The following is a 15,768-nucleotide window of genomic DNA, read 5'->3' on the forward strand; positions in this document are numbered from 1 at the left end:
ACCAGAAAATGATATTCGTCAAACTCTTCATAACTTGATTTGGTCTTTGCAAAAAGGGCTGTTGATGAAATGCAACATGCTGTAGATAAATGTATTCAATGATCTTCCGCAAGCAGTTTCATTTTGAACAGGCCTAAATGTTCTGATGAATACAGTTGCATGTATAGCATTGACCGATTTTAGATTATGTATCAATTCAGAATTACAGATTTTGTTGTGATTTGAATACACACGTTGCCTAATACCTTGCAGTTTCAGAGAAAATCATTGCGAACCCCAAGTGCACATTCACATGCGTCTTTAAGCCTAAGAAAAGCATTGAATGGAAACTTTGTGTCATTTTGGTCGACGTGTGAAGGTTATTTTTGGTACGAGGAATGGAAGGATGGATTAAAATTGTTGTAAATTCACGTGTGTATTCAATGAGTATGCCCCAAAAAATGGCAGCTGTCTTTAGGAACATATTTTAACAACATACCGAATGAAATCTTGTCAAATGGCATTTGCACTCTGTCTGAGAAAAAACCTGGAATTATATTCTAAAACTCCTGCACTGAAGTAAAAGAATAATGGAATGATTTCACCATTCTGAGTACTGTTGGCATCAAACTGGACTGGTTCCGCATATTCAACGGAGTCTGTTATTATTTCTTACCTTTTTCTGCACTATTCTGACGTTATTCTCTCTAAGATTGAATTGCTTTATATAAAAAAACACGCTTAAAATGCTTTCTCTATATACAATTTTTTTTAAAAAATTTGGAAATTAAAGAAATTAGAACTGGGAAAGGCTAGCTTTGAAGTTTCATTAGTAGGAAGTCCTTATTAGCCATCATATATATTTCATATAAAACTGGATATCAACGTTGGATTGCGTCAATAGGAAAATATATGATATGATGGCTTATCACATTTCTATATATTACATTTTTGTCAATAAGCCAATTGGCACAGGACCAGCTCTAAAAATTGATTTAAACTTCATATATTTTAGCCTTTAACTTTGTTTATTACTTGCCTAACTTTTCGCACGCGGCATGACAGGTACCAGCTCTACCCTATAAGTAAACTTGAAGGAATTTGGCTCTCTTTTATACTCTTGAAGATTGCAAAGCAATATCTTTATACGTTATAGAAAATATAATCAGTAAATTGCGGACAACACAAAAATTTCTGTATCATATATAAAACAGCAAAACAACAATCAGTAACATTGTAACATCATTTATAACTATGTGTTACATCAAACTGACAGGTTATTATGTGTTCTGTATTTTTCTATAGCTGCTTATAGCTTCTTTCAACATTTTTCTTATCCAAGCCAAGGTTGCTTATAAAATTGTTGCTTATTAAAAAAAGCTGTTTTTGCCAATTTTTGCGTGTTTGCTAACTTTGAAATGTCATTTCATATTGCTTTGAAATAAAGCCCATCATTGTGCCTTGAATTTTCATAGTTGCAATGAGCAAGACGGAGCTCTTATTTGACAGAAATGATAGAATAATTTATGAATTCGTGCACAGACAATGAATGAATAGTCACATTTTTTGTACTGATAAAGCATAGTAAGATAAACATTTGCTGCCTCAAACCTAATAAAGTAACTTAAGAGCGAAAATGTCTTAGGAGCTGAATAGAATCGTTCATCGTAAATCCAAGTAATTCTAGTGGATGACTAAATTTACAATGTTTCAGTCTTTAGCATTCCTATCTGCTCGACGATTTGGCTCAATAAGATGCTAAAACCTGACTATGTAACTTACAATTCAAATATCAGATCGTCTACTGTATTATCATCACTTTTGAAGGAAGGAAATAGATAGTATTCGTTGTTGAAATCCAGATTAAAGTCCAGATAAGGTGTTTCTTTGGACATGAGCATTTCAAGTTGCTGTTTTATGGTTGAAAATGTTGGTCTCATTTTTGGTTCCGTGTGCCAGCAACATTGCATCATAGCATACCTACAACAAAGATTGACATGTAAGCCGAAAATATGTACTTCCTTACATTTTAGAAAAAAATCATTGGCTACTTCCAAGATATTTTAGTTTGGAAGCAAAGTACGTGGGTGGAAGTTAGAGTAGAAAAGGGAAATAGCAAGAAAATTTAATTAGCATCTTACTGATAGAGTCATGAAGAGAAACACAGATAAGTCACATCTCAAAAATAGAATGCAAAATTAACAACAAAACAAACTTCCATTAAAAGACAGAACAAAGACATTATTTAGTCCAAAAGTTTCTTCTATGACTTAAGCTTTTCAAAGGTAGTCGCCTGACAACTGCAGCTTCTAAAAAGGACAGTAACTGGCATCCGCTGAGTTATCAGTTCGGTGGAGGTCCTATTAACGATATTTATAATACTTGTAAATGGTAAACTGCCTGGCTTTGTATTTTTGTAATCTTAGGGTTTGATATCTATTAGTAAAAAGTTAGCATGGATAAAACATTTACATTTCTTCCGAACAGTTTTCAGGTCTTGCCATGCGAGCACCAGATTCCAGAAATCGAACCATCTCTATAGCTGTCATACCTGGATACGGACTCCCACCTAATGGCAAAATAGTTTTTAGACGCAGTTTTGTTGAAAATACAGTTGATTTTTACGTCTTACCTTAGGCATCCCAATACAACACAACGGTCTTATTTTTTTAAATAGATGAACTGTATATTGATTCAGAGTTTCTGTCCCAGATACAATAATGATAGAGAAAAAAAGTTCACTAATATTAACCAAGTATTGTTTTGTTAGCAGCAAAAAATGAATTTGATAACAGAACATATTATATATTTCTTTTATATCTCTGAATACACCCTCCAAGCCTGGTGAAATATTCGCGATAATAGATATCAGATTTTTATTTTTGAATTCTTTGCTGACTTCTGATGTTAGACCGGCTTTTTCAAAAACATAACAGAGATTAAAGGAAACATATTCCATCTTTGATTCCTCTTCTATGATCTTTATATCAAATCAAAATTCGTGTGCTACAACAATGACTTTTATGTAAGAGTTTAGGTATGGTGTTTTGATGGCACGTAAAGGAATTGCACAAGAATTAACCTACCTAGAGTCACCAGCTCAAAGAGCACCACACCATAAGACCAGCTGAAACATTTAGAACATAGAAAATTGATATTAACATGAACCATTGAACCAATTTGCATTGTTGTTAATGCAAACATTAGTTGTACTTTAAACTCCATATTTCTTTCGTGTACTAATCAGTGCAGCGCTGAAATATTTTTTTGAATCAAATTAAGTTGCATGACAAGTAAGATGCTTTTTTAATAAATCTAATTAACAGGTCAAAAAATGCATGAAGATAAAAAAGCGTATCACAAAAAGATAGATACTTTTCCAAGCAATCATTTATTTTGTACAAATGTGACCTGATGAAATGATTAGAAAGTTGCCAAAATGGACCAAAAAACAGAGGAAATGTTGCTATATGAATACTTTATTATTGTATGTGTCTTAAGAGAAAAATTGAGGGAAAGCAATCAACTGACAAAAAGGATCAGTTGAAACGTTAGGTAACAAATTTTCACAAATTAGGAAAATATTATGCCTATTTAATGTATTTTTACTCACACATCAGAAAACTCAGAAAACTTTTGATCGATTATCGCTTCAAGTGGCATCCATTTGACAGGAAGTTTGTGACGGTTCTTAGCTACATAGACATTATCCAAATCAGCAAAGCGACTTAGTCCAAAATCAGCAATCTTGCAGTATTTGTCTGGGCCTAACAGTACATTTCTCGCTGCAAGATCACGATGGATAATACCCTTGTGCGCTACATGCTCCTATGAATATAAAAATCAGCAATTATTGATGTATCCAGAAGATTACGCTTTGGTATAATTAGCAGAACCGCTCTAGATGGCCATAAGGAAATTCACAGCCAACGATAATGTACCCCTCTGTCTATTCTGCATTGAGCCATATTTAAAAAAAATGCATTTCTCCAAACATCCAAAACTCTCTTACGTCAAATTCGAAAAACCCTTTCATGATGTACTTCAATGCTTTAAAAAATTAAAACGAAATATTTATTAATTAGAATACAATTGAGTATTAGATCATAATTTGCTCATAAATTCAGAGTGCGCAAAAATTGTATATTGATGACATTTTTATATTATTAGGTAAGCGAGGTTGTCTTTCACTAAAGTCTTTTCGAATCTGTCTTCATCAAAACAAAATATCCTGACTTGTGTAGAAAAAAGGGTTTGTTTTCTCTCTTGGGCTATTTTACTAGGTGAGAGGCTGGCTGTCGCTGATTGGACAAAACAAGGAACCAACCAAATGAATCACTCTTCCTCTTCCGTTACTTTCGATCTTCTTCTGGGTGTACATTTCTGCTTACTTTCAGTCATTATCTGATGTCTATACTTCAGAGGGTGTCAGACAAAAAGTACTTCAGTTTGCTATTTTCCTGCTTCTAAGTGCTATCTTCTAAGTATAAGTTGTTTTTTAAATTGCAAATCGCAATTGAGGTTTGCATGTTGCTTAGTTTATAAGATATAAAGTTTTTCTTTATGATTTGTACTTTATAAAATTTCTTGTACTTAATGGATTCTTACAGGGACGGATCCAGAGGGGCAGTTGGTAGTGGGGGCGCTGAAAAATTCCCAAAAATTGTTGACGAGAGTACGCTGTATGCATAATTTCAGATCAATTTTCAGAATAAACAACTTAACTTTTAGGTTAACCTTGAAGCAAATTAACCTATCGGTCTAAGAAACTTTTCAATTTATTCTTATTCTTCTAAAGGGGTGCACAATTTTCAAAATGGGGCGCCAGACTTGCTTCAACTTGTCGAGGCAGGGGCAACTGCCTCTAGTTGCCCCCCCCCTTAAATCCGCCACTTGATTCTTATTTTTTTAGATTAAATTATTATTGAGTCAAAACTAATGAAAAAATGGGCTAGTACCATCCCACGTGAAATCTGCCATGCCACTCTTAGTAGATCATTAACCGTCAGCTGTAATGTTTCCCATTCAACTGGCTCCAAATACTCAGAAGATTTCTGTACAAGATAAAAATGCTAATTTATTTTCTTAACATATAGAGACTACTGCCCTACCAACACCAGAAATACATTTACTGATTAATGAAAGATAATTTTCATCAACCAAGGTCTTGATGTACAGACGATAGCATATATCATGTGTTTCTAAATAATGGAAGTATATCTTCAGTTTATTATACTGCTTTGCAATGATGGCTTCACTTTCTTTTAGCTAACAATAATGCTTTTCTATTGTCTGTTATGATATTCACAAGAAAGCTTATATCAATAATAATTCATTACACTCTTTCTTTGCTGAGCTATATTCGCAATTAAAATCATTTTTCTGCTGGCAGGCTTCAAAATATTAGTAAAAACCAATCATTACTACCAATATGTATCCCATTACTATTATTGAATCAAAAATTTAACGGAATGTTAGGATCATTGACCTGCGTTTGAACTCTTTTCCTCTCCTCGCGAAGACATTTCAGTAAGCTTCCGTATTCCATAAATTCCAGGATCAAGCATGACGTCATTTCATCTGTAACACACCCCAACATGGTAATTACGTTGTCATGGAAACCAACCTCTTTCGTCATCTCAATTTCTTGTAACAGTTCCGATTTTCGTGAGCTTTCTGCATTATCTAGGGAGGAAAATTTCAGGGAGGCAATTGTTTGCATTGTAGTTAAGAGTAATATTCGGGGTAAAATTGAAAATAGAAAAGCAAAGTGCAAAGTGCTGCGTGTTCCAAGTAACTTTGGCAATGATTGTAGGTAATGTTTTAAGCAATAGGCTAAACATAGGGGAAAAGAAAATGCATTTTTTCAATCCTGAACCAAACACTGTATAGAGACTTAATAAACAAAGTAATTCTTCCGAATTTCTGTTTTCAAGCTTCAATTATATTAGACAATTTTCCATCAGTCTTATCTAAGAATTACTTTCAACATACCTTCCAATATCTTAACTGCTACTTTCATATTTTGAGTGAATTCAATTTTCACTGCATTTAGTGGTCTGGCGTCAAGCAAAGTTGCAAGGTAAACTCTTCCAAAAGCGCCTTCCCCGATGATTTCATGAAATCGGATGCTTTTTATCGGTGTTTCCCATTTATCAGCATTTTCATCACTGCAGAATGCATTTGTTGAAGTTCTAAATGAAAAAATTCTCATCAGATATTCAAGACACCTTCGAGAATTCAATCAATCTCAATGTTATTCAAGATTCAAGTAGGGCTCTCAATTATGCAGTGATCAAGGCAATCAAAGCAAAACGAATGTAGAAATCATTCATCAACGTGACTCTGGAGAAATTATTCACAAATATCACTTCTTTTAATCCTAGATTAAAGGGTAGATATTGATGACTGCTCTACGTGTCAACAACGCCGCACCGGAAAAGGGGGGCAGAGGGGAAAGTGGCCCCCTTCCTCTCACTAAATCGAGCATTTTACTTTGTTTTACTATTGCTTTGCCTTTTTCCTTGATGCTTTGCCCCCGTTGCCCTCTCCCATTGCAGGCTTACCTATTAATAGCCATAACTCTAATAAAAATTCTCACATTTAAACTGTTGATTAAAACATAATGACAAGAAATGTATACAAAAATTTTAGATACCGTATTGAAGATCGAGCAGCAGTAACTTGTTTTCCAAATGTTTTCCTTTTCCATATTACAAAAGCAGGAATAAGTATAAAGAGAACCCCTACAGAGCACGAAATCCCTATAATCACGGCATCTAAAAGATGAATTGATATGTATGATGCATAAAGATATATTTTTTAAAGAAAGTACATTAATAAAATTTCCTTTTCATTAATAGGGAGATGGTATCTTGCAAAATTAAAACTACAAAATGCTTTAAGCTGGCATTTGATACAGTCTTGTAACTCTTCAAATTGCTTCTAAAAATATATCTTGCTAGTTGGAAGTTGGAATTTGTTCATTTAAAAATACAATTAATTACTTTACAAAATCCATTGATAGTTGGTTTGATTGCATAAAGGTCAGAACATATGTAATAGTTCTAAAAAATTAATGATACGAATATGTAAATTATAAAGCTTAAACGATCATTCTTTATAAAAATTAAGTACACATACTATAGTTAGAAGATGTAACGTACACATACTATCTTTTACAAATTGTATAACAAACATGCATTAGATTTAAGCAATACATTAATAATCACATCATATAGTTTGTTCGTCGGACTAGACGTTACAGTTGACACGTTAAGGGTAGACTTTTTCAAGACCCACTCGATTAGCCGTTAGTGTAGTAACATGTTCTTTACGAAAACGTATCAAAATTTATGCAAACCTGATTCAGTGCGACTTTCTTTATCTAAGGAAAAATTGAGTCAATGAAAACAACAGTTAGAAGTCAATATGAAGAAAAATTTAAGATCGTTTCCCCTTAACAACTCACATGCTATCACCTCTAGCAGAAAAATTCAGGTGAGAAAAGGGCCTATTTTTTACCAAATGCAAGGATATACTCTGGGAATGCTAAAGCCAAGGAAATGCAAAATTACAAAAGTATAATAAAACAAATAAAAAATGATGGGAGTTTTTACCAAAGGATTTATAGCAAAATACGAAAAATGCTCTAAACTATGTCGAAGACCAGTTAAAACGCACAAAATTTGATTGCAAGTGGCTCCAAATTTGTAAAAACGTCGACATTACAAATAATAGATACAACAAAATCAGAAACAACAACAACAACATAAGAAACAACAACAACATCATCAACAATAACAATCGAACGACCTGGCAATGTGACTCAATAACTGGTAACTCGAGTGCACTTGTGTGACTAATAATTCGTGAAATAAATTTTCGGCGGATAAACTGCATCGAAAAAAATTTCGGACAACTTTTCAGAGTTTCGTCGTGATAAAATTTCGTCGTCAATTTTCAACACAGAGATAGCAACATGTTACCTATCTCGCAACAGGCAAAACCACAGTTTGCTGACATATCTAGCCCCACAGGTACTGACTCTCTGGAGATTTGGGGGCTTGAGCATCCGTTCGAAATTTGGCTTAACCCCCGATGCAGCTTTTTCACACAGAACAGCATTTCAGGAAAAAAAAAAAGCGGTATATTTTCTCAGTTTGTGCAAAGGCGAGTCAAAAGCAATGTTTTAGCACTCGAAGAGTTTTTAACATATGGTATGAGAGTTTATAAACAGAATATAATTAAAGGTAAAAGTATAATAAATATAAGTATAAGATTCGGAAAGCATAAGACCATCTCCAATAGGCAAAGTGGGTCTGGAGATCTTGCTTCCTGTAGAGTTCAAAACTTGGGTTAAAAAGTGGAAATACCTTGAAGGAATGAAAGAAACACCACAGTTTAGTGTAAAAAGAAAGAGGTGGAATCCTTTCAATTGGTGACACAAGACAGTTAGAGCTATTTCTATTGAACAGTGGTAAAAACTAGATTAGATTAAAAGGATACATGAATTTGAATTTTGACCACATATTTTTTCTAAGCGAGTTCTCAAAAGTCTTCAATGCAAAAATTTCTTCGTGACCGTCTTATTAAGAATCTAGTCGAAGAAAATGTCGTCAAATTTTTGCAGTTAATGTATAGTACACAGTAAAGACACTTCAAAAATAGTGCCACCAAGAGAGTAGAGAGGAGGAGGAGGTGGCAAAGTTCTCCAGGGCCGCGAGGTCTAGAACGCCACAAAAAGTAATAAATTTCAAATTAAGAATGAAATTATTGAAAAGTCTAATAATAGTATAGCGTTTAATAAGATTGCGAAAAAATGACTACAAGAAATATTTTGAAATCAACCTTAAGCTGATCTAAAGGGCGTAGTCACAAAAAAATTATCCTCACTTCGCTGACAAGGGGTCTCATCACCGGAAAATCTGGTTTGATTATCAAGTTTGAAAATAAGGCAGTTCATACCTGGTAAAAACTGTTCATATTTGATTGTAAAAGCCGCGGCTCGATTTGATATAGATGAATAATATTGAATAGCAGCAAATCTGTTGGGTATCTCAACATTAGGCGGAGCAACTGTACCGCAATACAGGCCAACGGTGTTTGCAGAGCCACCAAATCCATTCCATACTTGCAAATAACTGTCCTTACAGTTCTTTGAGTTAGCCAGTTGGAAATCAGTAAAGTTTAATCGAATGCAGTATCCGTTGTCAACTGTGAGTTGCCATAAAAAGTTAGCAGTATTGTTGCTGATTATGATTCTGATCTGGCCAGTTGGTCGTCTAAGTTTCCACTCAAAAGCTATAAAAACAGATCTTCTAAATATTCAGGTTAACTCCAGAACAAGCCAATATATGTTTAATTGAGTGAAATCCTTGGATATAATTTTGTTCTGCCAGTAGTGCCGTGAAGGGGGCTCAAGGGTGCTCAGGGGGGCTCAGGGGGGCTCAGGGGGGCTCAGGGGGCTCAGGGAGGCTAAGTCCCCTTGTTAAAATTCAGAGAGACTTTGGGGTGTCCAAAATTCTGTTCTGGCAATCCTTTATTTCATTACAGATTCTTCATTTACAAGCAATATTGGGTATGGTAAGGGTATGGTCATGGGTTAGGTCTCTTGAATTTGCCTGCAACACAGCTCTCATTTCGAACCTTTTAGGACGGTACCCCTGTTTTCTGCTTACGTTTGGTCGTTATCCAGCGCTCCGAAGAGTGTCGGTAAAAAATACTTTAGTGTGCTATGTTTCTGTTATTTCCTGCCATCCTCAAACTTTCAGTAACAAAGACTTAGATTATTGGTGCATGTAACTTTTCTACAGTAAATAAGTATGCCAAAAAATATCAATATTAATAAAAACAAGCAAATACTTTTTATGGCAAATTTTCTGTACCAACGAAATCTCAATTCTTCATATAAATTTTAATATTTTGGAAGTTGTTCATTGAAATACAGAATTTATATGTACCAAAATTAAAGCAGAATTGAGTTTTCTTGGCTTACAGATGAATTCTTTTTTTATTTAAAGAAAGTCTTTCCTGTGCATTGGATCGCAATACAAATTAGCACTTCAAGTTGTTTCTTTGAACTCAATCTGCAACAAAAAAGCAAATTGCGTTTTAATGTCATTTTCATCTTAAAAAAAGCAGGCAAACTCTATACTTACATCTTTTAATTAATGTGTTCCTGTACCTTGTCTTATTGGCGGCTTTTTTTGTTTGCCCAAACTCACAGTAACAGTTGTTAGCATCCATAGTCACACCATTGGCAACAATTTTCTGCTCATTGAAAGTCATCGAACAGTCCATATAACACTCAGTTTTATCGATATAATTGCCAATGTTTTTCCTGCCAAATGATGTACCTTCTCCTGGCTGCCATTTTGGAGTATGAATTATCTCTAAAACAAAAAGCTTCATGATTATTATAATGTTGTTCTTTAATGGGATTCAGATAGAAACAGGGAAACGGTGCAATATAAGGCTCTTAGCTATGTTTTAGGGTCACTAAGGGGGAGGGGGCAATTGCTTACTGGGGGAGGGGATTTAGGTTGATAACCATGTTTGCCCAAATCAATTTTTCCCATTAATTTTTCTAAAAGGGATATAAATTTATCATGTAGAAATAAGGTTATATTCCTTATAATAACTTTAATTAAAAGTTGCAATGAAATCTTACAAAGAAATCATCAAAGGCTTGCAAAAAGGCCCTTTTTGTGATGCCAAAAAAGAATGGTCCCTGTGGCTACATGGCTACGTCCAGGGACCATATTGCTTGCACATTGTCATAGTAACGGCAGAAATGCTATAGTAACTGCAAAAATGGAAAATGGCAAGATGATATTTCTATGTTGTTTTTTGAGCAAAGGGTTAACCATATATGCTTTGAGGCGATCGTCCTAATACTATTGTCACATAAGTGCATGTTTTCCTCAGACTCTACTAAATCAGCCCAGCAATTATCTTTTGGTTCCCTACCCCTGGAGTAAAATGTCTGTTTTTAGAACGGAAAGTCACTGGCTCATTTGATTACAGATTGTTACTTGTTTCTACCTAACATCTGAAGGTGGTTTTAAGGATACTGAGAAGCTATGCTCATCGAACAGCATTATTCCAAAGTCTGGAATACAAAAATTCAACTTACTTCTCATTTTGAAAAATTCTGCATGTGTTTGTGGATCAAATTTTTGACAAATTTGTGGACCGGAATAACAACAAGATTTTTAGTCTACTTTGAGGTTCTCATTATGTTATTGCTCACGACGTTGATTTTATGAGTTGATTTTAAAGATAAAAATTTTATAAGGGACTTGAACGTGATTGGCGACTAAAAGGGTAAAGTTTCACCTGAAACGATTTTCGCGGTCAAATCACTTACAAGTTTTCAAACTTCATTTCTCTGTAAAAGCACAAAAATTGTTTTTGGCCTAAAAATATGGTGATAAAACAAAAAATGTCGTACAGTGAAGATAAGAGAACTTTCCAAAACGAGGCTAAATTAAATTGGTGTATTGTAAAGAACTGATACTCATTTAGAAATAATTTTCCACTCTTACGAATTTCACCCTGATTGAATTGATATGCAAAAAATTCCATACCATAATCGATAACAGCATTGTTGTAAGCCTTAGTAAGTTCTTTTCTTCTCCCCTTTTGGCCGTAAATACAAATGCACGATCCTTCATTAATACCTAACCCATAATTTACACCGTCTGGTAGCTGGTTGAGACTGTTCCATTTCCTGGAGCAATTAAAGTAGCATGCATTAGGGTATCTAAATTTTCCTATATATTTGAAAAATTCATTCCCTGAATTGTGTCCGTTGAAGCCCCAGACATTTTTTACCCAAACTGGTTGTAGCGCTACTTGTAGAGTGGTTTCTGCACCTGCATTGCAAGAGAAAGATCTTTCAACACATGTTATGGTATCGTAACAAACTATACATGTTAAGATACGTGAACTAACTAGAAAAAAACAAAATTAACAACTATACATGTTGAGATACGTTTTCGAAGTTAAATATTGTTGCAACGATCAAAAAATAAAAACTTAAAACGTTAAGATTCACACAAAAAACCGAGTAATGGGTAAGCAGAATCTTGCATCAAAAATTGATAGCTTAACGCCTGTTCCAGAAAACCTTTTTTTCGCAACGACTGCATTTTACTCTGGGTGTGAAAGTCTCAATAGAGGGGGGGGGGAGGGGTCGAGCAATCTCTCCTTTTAGGCCATCCATTTTTCAGCTTCATGCTTTAACTGTCTGACTTGACTCTTTTTTGAGGCCCTGTTTCTTGACCTATCCACGCGTCAAACTTCTCCGCTACATTTTGCAGTAGGCTTGTGTTATCGCTATTATATGTCATTGCGATCACTAAACTTGATGACAACTGTGAATTCAAAGAACGCAATTCATTTTTCTGGTTTATAAATTTGCAATGACAAACAATATTGAAGTTTTTTCCACTTTACATTCAACTGACTTCATGTTTTGACAAAACTGAAAAAAATTTGAGTGCATCTTGTGGCACATTTATCTTTTAACCAACCAGTTGTGATTTTGGTCTGTTCATAACTAAAGGTAAACATACCTATATATGTATTTATCCAGCCAAGATCACGGTTTTCTCGTCCTGTCTGACCAACATGGCAGACACAGAGCCGAAAATCTGCATAATAGGAAACGCCATTTGAATGCTCTCCTATGTCTAGCATGCCTTTACAAGAATCGTAGCACTTTTCTCTTGAAATACCCATATCCTTTTTTATTTTCCTGCCTCCAGTGCCTTGACCCTTGTACCATTTGATGGATTCTGCCTTTGCTTAGAAAAAGAAACTTCCAGGTCCAAACTAAAGTTCACACCAATAAAAATCCAGTAAAATAATTTATGATAACAAAATTATTTTGATTTATTCCATTTCTAATTTATTCCTTGTATATTCATCTCCAAAGTATAATTGAAAGTTGTATGTTTAATATGCATATGCATAGCTAATTACACTTAAAAGGTTGCTTCAAGTTGAAATGATATATCTACAATAGTATACTGGATAAGAGATACTAAACATGTAAATGGCTTTGAAAAAAGCAAACATTTAGTAAACTAAAGTTTTCGTCTGACACTCTTCAGAGTTTAAAACGTCAGAACATAGATCGAAAACTCGATACTAAACAGTTAGATACTAAACAATGTTATGGATGGTACAGTGGAACCTCTAATAGCGGCGAATTTCGAGAAACAAGCTACGTGACCATTGCTTTGGAAGCGGCCGCTAAGGGGAGGTTTGTTACATATTTTTTTATCGGAAAAAGGGTGGCCGGAAGAGGAGGGAGCAATTTTTTCCATTGAGAGGAATACATCAAACAAATAAAAGTAACATGAATTATTCAACTTAAGTTTTCTTATAAAGTTTTTTAAAATAATCATATACTTTTTGCGTACAATTTTTGAGCTTAAGTGTTTCAAGCCGCTCTGTGACGAGATTCAATGCATTTTCTAGGCCAGCATCACCTAATGTTTCACAGATTATCTACAAGATCTAAGGCGGCTTGTCTTGACCGTGTTTTCAATTCTGGTCTTTCAGTATCAATATTTTAAATGGCTTCAGCTTGCTTCTCTGGACCCCCTTCCCTCATGTTCCCCTTCTATTTTATGAAATGTATATCGACTGTGTTTTCTGATGCTACTGCATCTTTGCCTTGGTTTAAATAGGAGTCGACCGTTGAATCAGGAGATATCTCTTAGGCAAAATTTTGCAATTCTTTTTTCAATTCTTTGCAAAATATTGCCTCCTTGACCGTTAATGGACGTAGAATTAGGCATTTGAGCAATCCCAAGATAGAAGGAGGCCGCCGTGTGGAGGTTTTCTGTGAGAGTAGGAGCATAAATTCGGCAGGGACTTCCTCAGATCAGGAGGTGGCCGTTGCGCAGGGATGACCGAAAAGCAATGATTATAAGACTTTCTTTTATCGATGCTTAAATGGAGGAAATGATGACATACCCAAAGAGAGCGCCGCATTCAAAGTAACAAAAAATAGCAGCCAGAGACGAATTGCCTTGTAGGTACATAAGAACGGAAAACTTTTGGCCAGATATATCTTCAAAAACTGTGGCATCACTACAGTTCAAGTCGAAGTAGAGTACGTTTCTAAAAACGGAAAACAGAAAAAAATATATTTGAGTATTACGCATTGGTATAGAATATTTACTTTACCTGGACGAAAAGCTAGAACTTTGGAGTAAATTTGCTGACTAAAAAGATGTATTCTGTAAGCTGGAGCAAGTGTTATCAGAACATTGGAGTGAAGAATTGATGGTCCCGTGGCTAGCCAAGTTTTTTTTGATGACCTTTATGCAAAATTCCAAAAACTGCATGAATTTAGAGCTACTTTGACCCTGTTAAATTTCTTTCTCTCCCAAACTGCAGTTTTCAATTCATTTTTCCTCCTCATGAATACGTTCATTTCCCAAGAATATAAAATTCCTTTTACCTAGGTGATTGGTAAATATATCTGTCCAACATATTTCCTGATTACACGGTGCTTTTAGAAAATTCAAAATAACGTTGTAAACACGCTTTTATGAGTGGTGATGTCAACTCATCTATTAAAACAAAAGTGAAGGTAAGGGGAACTATTGGATAGTCCTGCCATGCTCGAGTTATGAAACTGCACGTTACATTGAAATTCTATAACACATGTCGTATGAAAGCTTGGTTTTGTAAGGCGAACTTAAACCTGAAATCTTACTGTTGTCGCTATCTAAAAATCGCTCAAATTTAAATTTGAACTGTTTTCAGCTCTCTTCTCCCTTAAGTAATATTATACAGTCGATATTTGGTTAACTACAATCTACTTACCAATCTCTGTGTCTTATTACCTTGTTTAAGCAATAGTTCCTTCGATATGGAATATTCTATGTAACTTACCGGTCTAATTTTGTGTACCAGTTGGCAGATGGGTTGGTAGGCATTTATTTACTCAATAAATGCACATTTTACCGCCAGTACATCCATTTAATAAAATTTTGCGTTAGCCTAGGGAACTAGTTAAAGGCAAAGCAAACTAATAAATTTATTTCAGTACAGGCTATAAACAGAGATTGCTTAAAGATTGATTTTCTGGCACCAAAATCAATTTAATTTTTGGCAGGAATATAAATATTTAATCAATTTCGGGTAAAATGAGCTTATTGGTTTAAACATAATTTTTGCTGCCTGTACATAGAGCACAAAGGATTATGGGAATCATTACGAATTGCTTGGGTGTGCTGATGGAATTTTAAAAATCCAAATAGTTGACCATATGCATAATGACATCATTTGACGACAACGCGCAACGCATTGTGGTACCTGTAGTAATAAGCGCCTCACCTTGTTTAGATAATTTATGCAATTTATTTCTTTTTGGCAGTCTAAAATTTAATCAAATAGCTAATAGAATGATTTTAGATGGTACTGTAAGGTTTTTAGTTAACACAAAACGTTTTAAATGAATTTTATCGTACGATAAATCAAGTTTTGCCCTTGAATCTCTGTCTGTGTTGTTATTTGTATCCGTGTAGTTTTAATTTTGTATAAATTGATAATTTAACTTACTGTGTTGGGCTAGAGGTGAAACGATAACGCATGTTTTTTACCGCTAATTCAGCACACTAAAATATATTTTGTGTTAATTGTTAGTTTTTACATTGTAATTTTAAGATGATGAAAAAAACCTTGTTTAAGTTTTCTTTGATATTTACCAGTCAATCTTCATACTCGCTGTCGAAAAATGGAAAATAACGAAGAAGATTGATA

The 15,768-nt window shown here is 34.5% G+C and overlaps 1 protein-coding gene across 1 annotated transcript; it reads right to left on the minus strand.

Annotated features, from left to right (window-relative positions):
* Positions 1-1,518: 1,518 nt before the first annotated feature.
* Positions 1,519-15,494, minus strand: LOC135691332 (uncharacterized). The gene is made up of 15 exons (XM_065209172.2): positions 14,830-15,494; positions 13,972-14,118; positions 12,561-12,791; positions 11,571-11,858; positions 10,140-10,373; positions 8,947-9,282; positions 7,343-7,366; positions 6,638-6,758; positions 5,974-6,173; positions 5,468-5,664; positions 4,938-5,033; positions 3,593-3,807; positions 3,066-3,106; positions 2,452-2,548; positions 1,519-1,959 (listed from the first exon to the last, which is right to left on the minus strand). The coding sequence occupies exons 2-15, from the start codon at positions 14,084-14,086 to the stop codon at positions 1,758-1,760; spliced, it is 2,397 nt and encodes a 798-aa protein (XP_065065244.2). The 5' UTR covers positions 14,087-14,118; positions 14,830-15,494; the 3' UTR covers positions 1,519-1,757.
* Between the last annotated feature and the right edge of the window lie 274 nt (positions 15,495-15,768).

This window comes from Rhopilema esculentum, chromosome 10 (genome assembly GCF_057945365.1).
Source record: "Rhopilema esculentum isolate cy_ngs chromosome 10, ASM5794536v1, whole genome shotgun sequence".
NCBI lineage: Eukaryota > Metazoa > Cnidaria > Scyphozoa > Rhizostomeae > Rhizostomatidae > Rhopilema > Rhopilema esculentum.